This window comes from Miscanthus floridulus, chromosome 4 (genome assembly GCF_019320115.1).
Source record: "Miscanthus floridulus cultivar M001 chromosome 4, ASM1932011v1, whole genome shotgun sequence".
In the NCBI taxonomy this organism is placed as follows: domain Eukaryota; kingdom Viridiplantae; phylum Streptophyta; class Magnoliopsida; order Poales; family Poaceae; genus Miscanthus; species Miscanthus floridulus.
The window spans coordinates 62,219,370-62,230,754 of NC_089583.1; the positions used below are offsets into that span (position 1 = coordinate 62,219,370).

An 11,385-nucleotide genomic window follows, 5' to 3' on the forward strand; every position below is an offset into this window, starting at 1 on the left:
GCCGGTGAAATCGCCGCCACGTCGTTCCTGTTCTGGCGCTGGCCACGCCACCCGCTCTAACTCTCTCTAATTTATTTCCAACCGTTCGATCTGTGATCAAGGGCCAAGAATAGAAGATACCCCTTCGCTGTGAAATTTGCAAAAGAGCCCTCGCATTTTTGTAGAATAGAATCCGTCGTCCCAGATTTTATTCTAAAGAGCCCCTGCCCTTTCTTCTATTCATGTCTGCAGTCCGTAGCCCGAATTCAAAATCTAATTTTATTTATTTTAAATCAAAATTGAGTTCTGTTTATTTACAAAATTATCACTATCTTCATTAGGCCATATCTTCTTCGTTTTAACTCCATTTTGATCTATTCAAGTTGCGTTAGATTCATAATTGAGTAATCTACATGTTCATCCTACTGTTAAATATATTTTTAACTTTTGAAATTCTAGGTTAGATTTAATCTATTATTTTATTAAAGGAAATCTTGTTTAATTTATAACTTATTCGTTATAGCTTCGATTAGAGTGCTTTTTGCGTCTGTTTGTTCATGGCAACGTGTAGAACATCTATAAAACCTTTTTACTTGCTGTTTATTATGGTTGGTGTACTATTCTAATTTAGATCTATTGTGTGCTTTTTGTATTATTATATGGATGCTTGTGTGGTGCTTTATGATCATGTCCATTCGGTGAGTTTTACGTGTTGATCAAAAAGCAGATCTTTGAAGTTTTGGACTTGAAGAATGATCTGAGTTTAAGGCAAGTATAGCATGGGATCATCCTTGTCTCCTATCAACTTTAATACATTTAATTTATATTGCATGTGTCACCTTGATAGGGATTCTCTAGATTTGAACTTATACCTTGTCTCCTATGGGATATGCATTGGGTAGTATGATGCTAGTGCTCAATTAAAGACCATGATCTTGTAACTTGACTAATGGTATATGCAATAAACACTAAAAGATGCTTTTTAGCAACACAGAACTAGGGGCTAGAGCATTGGGCTGTTTTTATGGTGCTCTAGATTCCTCTTCCTAAGGACTTATCTGTTAGTGATCATCCAAGACTTACACTATAGCTATGAGGGCTACATGGCTCTGGTTTTAGCTCAGTATGAAGACCTTTTCTAGCTTGTTAGTGGTTACCTTTATTGGCGTAAGAATGGCTTGCCGAATCAGGTATAGTGCGACCTCTGTCCCCTTGTGTATAGGCTATGTGTCATTGTGCCATCGGGAAGGGGGGCTCTACATTTGTTTGTCGAGTGAATCTAAGGACCCTAACTTGTTAGACGAACCTTTGAAAGGCTTCATAGTAAACTCTGCCGACCTTCCTTGGAAATGGGTCAAGAGATTAGCTACCTCGGGCGAAATAGTAAACCACGACTTATAGTGAAAGTGTACAACCTCTGCAGAGCGTAAAACTGGTATATCAGCCATGCTCATGGTCACAAGCGACCTTGGAACATTTACGGAATAGATGATGAACACTGATGATACAGATGATAAAGATGCTCACTAAAGATTACTATTTACTAGGGATACAGGAGCTTTGCCGAGTGCTAGGGGCACTCGGCGAAGCCCCAAAAACTCTCGGCAAGACACTCGGCAAACCCTTTAACGGCAAACGCTAGTTTCTCGAGTGATTTTTATCAGGCACTCGGCAAAGACGTTGTCGAGTGTCCAAAAAACACTCAGCAAACTTTTTTTCATAAAAAATAAAAAAGGCACGCTGACACCACGCCCGTACCAGCAGCGACGCCGCCGCCACCATCCACGCCTGCTGTCGCCACCCACAACACGCCGCATCCGCCTCCGCCACCACGCCCTCGCCATCGCGTCGTTGCTCTTGGACAGGGGGCTATAGCTCGCCCCTGGCCCACGCCGCCGTCCCCTCCGCCGCCTGGGGTGCACCTGTGACGGAACCGACCAATTATACGAAATTAAGTAAGAAAATCACCCACCAGAGCAGACGATTGAGCAAACTTAAGCCCGTATAACCCGGTAGTCCGTGAAATCACGAAGGATTTCAAACCAACTCGTGTCCCAGCCGTGATCGTAATAAGTTTAGCGGTCACCATCACATATTACATAAAAGTTCACATAACAGATACATCAGAGTTTCAACCTAGTTATTACAAACCAGTTCGAATAAAAAGTAGCGGAAGTCTTTTGTTCAAATCACACACACACACACAGAGTTGAAATATAGTGCCAGCGGATGATCATCTCCAACAAAAAGCATTAGATGAGACGTAAGGAATGACCATGCCCATGGTCCTAAGCATCACCCATCGCAGGATACAGGCAGTTGATACAGTAGCCATAGTACATCTGCCCATCTGCAACAAGTGGGAATAAAACCCTGAGTACGAGAAGGTACTCAGCCAGACTTACCCGACATAACCGAAAATAATGACACCAAGGATTATGAATGGCTTTATAGTAGGGTAGCTGACTCATTTGCAAAAAGAAGCATTTTTAGCATTTCAAGAACCTGTCTAAAAGCATTATTGCCAAGTTAATTATTATTAACCTGTCAACTAGGTTTGCACCTATGCTAGAGTAAACATGTGATTAAGCAGATAATGATAACCAATGATCATTAAACAACTTCCATACTGTCATATTCACTATAATTGTCCAAGTGTTCCATAACATTTACTACGATGAAGTAACTCAAGTCAAGTGCTCACTATCCAGGAGCGATGGCGATTCGAATCGATTCCTAACCAGCTGGTGATTTATTCCTTACACAAACCTCACTCACCCGCTAAAGTGAGATATTGATCACCGAGTCAACTTTCCAGGAATCTCGAGTTTGCCAGGAACCACATGTACCCGGGGGCCGACCGACTGCACTTTGGTCTTATCATCCCGCCCCTGTGTCCTACCACACCTGCTCCGGTACAGTGCGTTGCGGGCAATCTACTCGGCCCGAAAAATCTCCCAGCTTCGCGGTCGAAAGGTACTTTATCCGGCCAGCTAAATGTAAGGCATGCGTTCAACATGACTCGAGGCCCAACAACGGTCGGTCCTTAATCGACACAGATGGAAACACTACAGTCCAGAACTCTGCAAGTCTCCGTCCGGTCTCAACTTCATTTAACACTTAGTTATACCATGACTTCATAGTCATCCAAGCAGATCCAGGTAACCACCTATAGCTCGCAGGTGACAGGAAATCACCCGACTTCTACCGGTCTAAGCCAGCTAAGCATTGACTCGACTGCGGATACTAGGGTAACAAGGATATAGTATAACAAAGGTAAACAAGGTATAATGCAGCAACGGTTGCAAACAACTCCTGAACGTAATGCATCAATTAAAGTAAAGCATTTAATTAAATCATTGCAAACCGGGAGAAAAATGCTCCGGGGCTTGCCTCTCTCGAAGGAGCTCGGACGGTGATCGGGGCACTCCGGAAGTTCCTCAACGTCCCCCTCGTCGGCTTCTGGCACTTCCTGCGGCTGCACCTCGAGCTGCTCCTCTGGCTCCTCGGGTATGACGACCGGGTTCTCGGTTTGCGATCCTGTATGATGCAATGCGCGTAAGTGATTATGCAAATGGTGCATCGAAGGAGATGAATGCAATGGATATGTTGAAATGCAAGGTAGTCAACATCATCTAAGAACTATACTACAAGCACATGTCATCTACTGCATTCTCTTCTACTACTAATATGTTAAGTTAACCTATCTTATGAAATGCTTCAAAGATACACCAAAGCTTTACGACTTTCTTAATCACACTTAAAGCGACACTGGCTTAAACCCTAGTTACTAATAGGTTTGAATAGCAACCTATATTTCTGATGCTCCTAAAAATCTGAGAAAATTGCAGTAGCATACTACTACCCTAAACAGACTACCATAAAAATTTCATGGCATTTGGATAAGTAAACTATCCTACACAAAAATGACAAGCTATAGCATGAAAATGAGCATGAAATTACTTTGTACTATGAAAAGTGTCAAACAACAGAATTAATATTTTTCCTAGGTTATTCATAGCATACAATGACTGTACAAAAATTACCACATGCATGTTTTATACAAATTTTGCTCTCTAGCAAAAATAACAAAAATCAGCCATTAAAGGCACTTGAACTACACCTCCAAAGTTTTCCACAGCACATGCATGAAACATATTTTCCTTAGGAAGTACATGACATAAGAAGATGAACAAACTTGAAATCATATTTTTCTGAAGCCTATATATTTTTATACACATTTTTCAAGTTATCAGCAATTTACATGATTAAATAAAATCCTACAGAAAAGTATCCCAAAAATGACATGCAAAAATTTTCCCAAGTAGATCTGATGATAAGGAATCTAGCAAAATTTGTTTCAACAAATTTGGAGCAAGTTTGATCATCCAAACATTTTTCAAACCATTTCTATTTTCAAATAATAAAGAATAAACTGAAAACAATTCTTCAAAACTCTACTGGGCCGGCCCGAAGGGAACAGTTGGCCCATGGCCATCACCGGCCTGCGCGGCCCGAGCGCGAGGGAGGGGAAAACGGCCCAACAGGCGTCAGCCCCCGGCCTGGCTCGGCCTGGCCAGCCGAGGCGAGGCGCCTCGCCGGGGCGCGCGCTGGCGCGGCGGCGCGGCTCGGCCAGCGGCCAGCGGCCGTCTCCGGCCACGGCAACGCCAGCGAGCGAGCGCAGGAGACGTGCGAGGAGAAAGCGAGCTCGGTAGGGTAGCTATGCGAGGCTGGAGGGGGAAAAGAAAACGGATTCCATGGCGGCCGTGCACAGCGGCGCCATGGCCGTCGGCGGCGAGACGCGGGGAGGCCCGACCTGTGCTCGGAAGGCGGAGCAAGCTCGAGCACGACTTCGAGGAAGGCGAGGCGGAGCTCGGGGCACGAGGAATTGGAGAATGGCGCGGTGGTTCGGGAGTTGGACGCCGGCGGAGCTCGAGCGCAGCGATGGCGGAGCTCGGAGCTCGCGGCTTTGGAGGAGAAGGGGAGGAAGTGCGGGCGCGAGTGAGCGAGTGCGCGGGCACCAGCAGGTGAAGGCGGGCGCGTGGGCGCAGTGCCAGGCCACGGCTGCCGCGCGGCGGGCGACGCCGGCGCGGAGTCGCCACGCGGCGGGATTCCTCTGTCGCGGTCGGGACGCGCGGCGCGGCGCGTCAGCGAGCAGGCGCGCGGAGGCAGGCCAGCGCGGCGCTGGGCTGGGCCGGGGCGCGGTGGAAGCGCGAGGCGCGCGGGGGCTTCGCTGGGCCGGCTTGCGGGGCTGGGCCGGAAAGGAGGCGGCGGCCCGCGAAAACAGAAACATTCTTTTCAATTTCCATTTTCAATAAATTTTCAAATAACAGTTTTCACATATTATTTTGAGCAAGAAAATGACCTCTTTTGAAAATGTACCAAAAATGAAAGTTGCTTAGAATTTAATTCCCTACAACTTTGCTTTTATGACCAAAGTCCAATTCTATCTAGATTTTAAATTATAGAATCAAAGTTAAATTTTAACTCAAAACCCTAATTTTGGGAATTTACTTTGGAAGCAAAATTTTGAATTAATTTAAATACAAACCTTGCTCCAAAAATTGTGCTAAACAATTCTAGATGATTTACAAGCATAACCAACAATTTCTACTCAACTAGCAAGCAAGAATCAGAGCAAAACAACTCTAATAAGTGTATGCATCATTTTCTTTTCACAAACATGTTTCGTATGTTTCGAAGTAATGTTTCAGTTGTTATATGCAAGATCATGCATGTAGGATTAGGATGCTTGATGATGCATGACATGTATGATTAGCAGTGCCTATATGTAGGCATAACACCGGGGTGTTACAGCACCGCCGTCGGCCCCCCTCCTTGGATCTCGCCGTTGGGGGAGGGAGGGAGGGAGGGGGCGACACCAGCCGCCGGATCTCGCCGGTGGGGAGGCGGCGCCGGGAAGCGGGAGGGGAGGGGCCACGCTGGGGAAGAAGGTAGGGGATGGGGGGAGCCGGGGAAGAAGGGAGGGGTGGGATTTGGTGGGGAAGAAGGGAGGGGCCGGATCCAGCGAAGAAGAAGGGAGGAGGGGAGGGGAGGGGCGGATCCGGCGTGGAAGAAGAAGGGGAGGGAGGGGAGGGGCGGGATCCGGCGGGGAAGAAGGGAGGGGCCAGATCCGGTAGGGAAGAAGGGAGGAGGGGAGGGGCCGGATCCTGTGGGAAAGAAGAAGGGGAAGGAGGGAAGGGGCTGGATCCGACGGGGAAGAAGAAGGGGAGGGAGGGGAGGGGCCGACTGCTAGCGGGGAAGAAGAAGGGGAAGAAGGGGAAGGAGGGGAGGGGCTGGCCGCCGACGGGAGGTGGGGAGGGAGGGAGGGGTCGGCAGCGGAGGATGGGATTTCGTCGGGCGGTGGAGGGAGGGGCTATCGGGGAAGGGAGGGGGAGGGTGCGGGAGGAGGAGAGGGGAGGGTGCGGGAGGAGAGGGGTAGGTGCGGGGGGCTGGAGAGGGGAGGGGCGGGTGCGGGAGGAGGATGTGTGTACCTGAGGGAGGGGAGGAGCGGGTGGATGATTTTAGGGGCAGGCGGGTTTTTTTCTACATTTTTTTTGCCTTGCCGAGTGTTATTTTTGGACACTTGGCAAACCTTCTTTTTTGTCGAGTGTTTTTTGTGACACTCGGTAAACCCCCTATTTGCCGAGTGTTTTTGGTTTGACACTCGACAAAACCCCATCTTTGCCGAGTGTTTTTAGGATAGCACTCGGCAAGGAATTTGTTTGCCGAGTGCTCGGGGAAATACACTCGGCAAACATAAAAACACTCAGCAAATTTGAGGTTTCAGGTAGTGGTTTATGGTATTCATTATTCATGTTTAACTGATCATGTGTTTATGTGGGCTCATGAATAAACTTGTTGCAACCTAATTGCTAAAAGATGACTCATTAAAAGCGAATCGCAGTTAAACCAGTATCAGCCTTTTAAGCCTCATGTTATATTTTTTGAGTACGACATGTACTTACGCTTGCTTTACTTTTTAAATCTTTAAAAAAATTCTGGATGGGTAACAGATTGCTAGAGTTTGAAGAACTTAGGCTTATGATCAGTCCCTGTAGATTGGAGTCTTCATCCGAAGATTAAAGTTGTCTTTCCGCTGTTTGCTGTCTAAGGTTATATCCTTTATACCAAGTACGTTATATATTGAGCATTGTCTTTTGATATATTATCCTTATTTGTAGTTATATGTGAGATTTGACTTCATTAGCTCACATATAACACGTATCTGGTTTTGTTTAAAAGCTCAGGGGGAATTTCCTTTTAGCGGGTCTCAGTTTCATCGTGCCCTCTCAGTGCAGAGTGTTTAAATTACATCAAACACAGCTCTCTCGCCTTGCCGCCGACCGTCGCCGCGGCGCATGCAGCCAGCCGCCACCTCCGGCTCCGGATGCAGCAGCAGCAGCAGTTGCGCCAGCCGCCAGGCGACGGTCCTCTTTACGCGAGCAGCGGCTGCTCGCGATTCGCGAGGTGCCGAAGGGGATAGGGCTGGCCTCATGCGCCTGGGCAGTTTGCCAGTTTCTTGTGGGCTGCTAAATGATTTGTGGGCTTTTGATCCAATTGGAAAATCGCAGGGAATACCACTATACGTCTATACTTGGGAGAATACTCTATATATTTATTTTTGTCACCAAAAACTTGGGTACCCTGGCGCCGCCCCTGATAGTAGACAGATTCATCTAAATGGTATCTTTGGAGCCAAGATGCTAGCACAGACATCTAAGTGCATATTGTCTCACTAGCTATGGTTAAATTGCTACTAGGTCGCAGTCATGCAATTAATTCCTTGGCTTGAGGTTCCCTAGTTCGAACATGAAGCAAATATATTTTAGAGCGCATGTTACGGATCCTAATTGGACTGCATCCCCCACTGGTTAGTCTGAACCTAATAAGCCAACTAATCCAATATTAAATCCACATCATTTCCTTTTAGTTTCCGGCGGCTATAACTGATCCCACGACCTTATATATGTGGCAAGTGTGGCAACTAGTACCAACAGTTGAAGCTAGCTACTCTAGTTGAGAGGAAAGCATCTTTCTGAATTGACCTGTAACATCCTAAAATTTACCTTTTCTAAAATACAGTTAAACTGATTTAAATACTTGTTTTGCGCTCATGAGATATGGAAAAAGAATATTTTTATTATATTAAAATTCATCATAAGGAGTTGCAATATGGTTGTGCATACATGCCGGTGCATTTGATTTATTGCTCGAGTGGTTTGAATCAAGATTCAAAATGGTTTGAATTGCTTTTGGAAATAAATTAAAAATGACTTTGAAGTAAAAGAAAAGAAAGAAAAAGAGAATTGAAAAATAAAAGAGTTTAAAAGGGTTGTAAAATTTATTTTTGGAAGCCTACCAAAATTTTCTATTTTTATTTAAGTGAAAAGTATATTTGAAAGTCTATTGGAATTTGCATTTGGTTCACAGTTGAATTTGGTTTTCAAAACAAAAAGGAAATTGAAAAGCTGCTCTCTCTGTCTCCCTCCTCTCTCTTTTGGCCTAGCCCGCCCTACTCCTCTCTCCTTTCCCGCGCGGCCCGCTCGCCTTCTTCCCTCCTCCTTCTTGGGCCGGCCCAGTTGAAAGCTGCGCAGAAGAGCACCCACAGCCCGCTCTCCCTTTCCCCCTAGCTTGCTCCGCTCTCCCTCTCGCGCAACCCACTGAGACAGGTCGGCCCAAGGCCAAAGCCCACGCACGGAGTGTGCGCCACTCTTCTCTCTCTGTCTGACAGGCCGGTCCCGCTCTTTCAGTCGCTGTCATCCTAGGGCCACATGTCAGCGCCGTCTCCTACCTCCAGGGCGAGCCGGACTCTGTTTCCACTGCTGCCAGAGTCCGCGCTGCCCACGCCACCGCACCTTGCCGTGCGGACCAAGCTTCCCGACCCCCTTAAATAGGAGCGTCGTGCCGCCCGCATCCACCCGAGCACAAGACGCTGAGCCGCTAAGCCATCCTATGCCCTAGCGTCGCCGCCCAAATCTCATCGAGAAGAAGCCATCGTCGCCACTTTACTTAGCTACTCCTCCGTCACGGTAAGAGCATCCCCGAGCTTTGCGTAGAGTTCACGAACAAACAGAGCCCTTTATCTCCCCCTTTCTCGCTCTGTGTTTGGCCTTCACCGTGTCGCTGCCGCCATTGCTCGTAGCTAGTCACCTCTGCTCGATCTTAGCTGCCGTAGATTGTAGAGCCGAGTTCGCCGTGGTCCTATCTAACTCCTAGTGCTAACCCTGAGCCAATCTAAGCTCGGTAGCCTCTTTCCCCAATTTCTCCTGTCTTCGCCGGTGAAATCGCCGCCACGTCGTTCCTGTTTCGGCACTGGCCACGCCACCCGCTCTAACTCTCTCTGATTTATTTCCAACCCTTCAATCTGTGATCAAGGGCCAAGAATAGAAGATACCCCTTCGCTGTGAAATTTGCAAAAGAGCCCTCGCATTTTTGTAGAATAGAATTCGTCGTCCCTGATTTTATTCTAAAGAGCCCCTGCCCTTTCTTCTATTCATGTCTGCAGTCCGTAGCTCGAATTCAAAATCTAATTTTATTTATTTTAAATCAAAATTGAGTTCTGTTTATTTACAAAATTGTCACTATCTTTATTAGGCCATATCTTCTTTGTTTTAACTCTATTTTGATCCATTCAAGTTGCGTTAGATTCATAATTGAGTAATCTACATGTTCATCCTACTGTTAAATATATTTTTAACTTTTGAAATTCTAGGTTAGATTTAATCTATTATTTTATTAAAGGAAATCTTATTTAATTTATAACTTATTCGTTATAGCTTTGATTAGAGTGCTTTTCGCGTCTGTTTGTTCGTGGCAACGTGTAGAACATCTTTAAAACCTTTTTACTTGCTGTTTATTATGGTTGGTGTACTATTCTAATTTAGATCTATTGTGTGATTTGTGTATTATTATATGGATGCTTGTGTGGTGCTTTATGATCATGTCCATTCGGTGACTTTTACGTGTTGATCAAGAAGCATATCTTTGAAGTTTTGGACTTGAAGAATGATCTGAGTTTAAGGCAAGTATAGCATGGGATCATCCTTGTCTCCTATCAACTTTAATACATTTAATTTATATTGCATGTGTCACCTTGATAGGGATTCTCTAGATTTGAACTTATACCTTGTCTCCTATGGGATATGCATTGGGTAGTATGATGCTAGTGCTCAATTAAAGACCATGATCTTGTAACTTGACTAATGGTATATGCAATAAACACTAAAAGATGCTTTTTAGCAACATAGAACTAGGGGCTAGGGCATTGGGCTGTTTTTATGGTTCTCTAGATTCCTCTTCCTAAGGACTTATCTGTTAGTGATCATCCAAGACTTACACTATAGCTATGAGGGCTACATGGCTCTGGTTTTAGCTCAGTATGAAGACCTTTTCTAGCTTGTTAGTGGTTACCTTTATTGGCGTAAGAATGGCTTGCGGAATCAGGTATAGTGCGACCTCTATCCCCTTGTGTATAAGCTATGTGTCATTGTGCCATCGGGAAGGGGGGCTCTACATTTGTTTGTCGAGTGAATCTAAGGGCCCTAACTTGTTAGACGAACCTTTGAAAGGCTTCATAGTAAACTCTGCCGACCTTCCTTGGAAATGGGTCAAGAGATTAGCTACCTCGGGCGAAATGGTAAATCACGACTCACAGTGAAAGTGTACAACCTCTGCAGAGCGTAAAACTGGTATATCAGCCATGCTCATGGTCACAAGCGACCTTGGAACATTTACGGAATAGATGATGAACACTGATGATACAGATGATAAAGATGCTCACTAAAGATTACTGTTTACTAGGGATACAGGAGCTTTGCCGAGTGCTAGGGGCACTCGGCGAAGCCCCAAAAACTCTCGGCAAGACACTCGGCAAACCCTTTAACGACAAACGCTAGTTTCTCGAGTGTTTTTTATCGGGCACTCAGCAAAGACGTTGCCGAGTGTCCAAAAAACACTCAGCAAACTTTTTTTTCAAAAAAAATAAAAAAGGCACGCTGACACCATGCCCGTACCAGCAGCGCCGCCGCCGCCGCCACCATCCACGCCTGCTGTCGTCGCCCACACCATGCCGCATCCGCCTCCGCCACCACGCCCTCGCCACCGCGTCATGACCACGCCCTCGCCACCGCCTCGTCGCTCTTGGACAGGGGGCTATAGCTCGCCCCTGGCCCGCGCCGCCATCCCCTTCGCCGCCTGGGGTGCGCCGCCATCGGCCCCCCTCCCTGGATCTCGCCGTTGGGGGAGGGAGGAGGGAGGGGGCGACACCAGCCGCCGGATCTCGCCGGTGGGGAGGCGGCGCCGGGAAGCGGGAGGGGAGGGGCCATGCTGGGGAAGAAGGTAGGGGATGGGGGGAGCCGGGGAAGAAGGGAGGGGTGGGATCTGGTGGGGAAGAAGGGAGGGGCC

At 46.8% G+C, this 11,385-nt stretch overlaps 1 protein-coding gene across 1 annotated transcript; it reads right to left on the minus strand.

The window, feature by feature from the left end:
- Positions 1 to 4,476: 4,476 nt before the first annotated feature.
- On the minus strand, positions 4,477 to 11,049 carry LOC136548557 (uncharacterized). The gene is made up of 2 exons (XM_066540040.1): positions 10,995 to 11,049; positions 4,477 to 5,273 (listed from the first exon to the last, which is right to left on the minus strand). The coding sequence occupies exons 1-2, from the start codon at positions 11,047 to 11,049 to the stop codon at positions 4,477 to 4,479; spliced, it is 852 nt and encodes a 283-aa protein (XP_066396137.1).
- Between the last annotated feature and the right edge of the window lie 336 nt (positions 11,050 to 11,385).

Coding starts and splice junctions, on each gene's coding strand:
- LOC136548557 (XM_066540040.1), bottom strand. CDS start 11,049: ATGGTGTGGGCGACGACAGCAGGCGTGGATGGTGGCGGCGGCGGCGGC. Junction 5,274..10,994: donor CGGCGGCGGCGGCGCTGCTG/GTACGGGCATGG, acceptor GAAATTGAAAAG/AATGTTTCTGTTTTCGCGGG.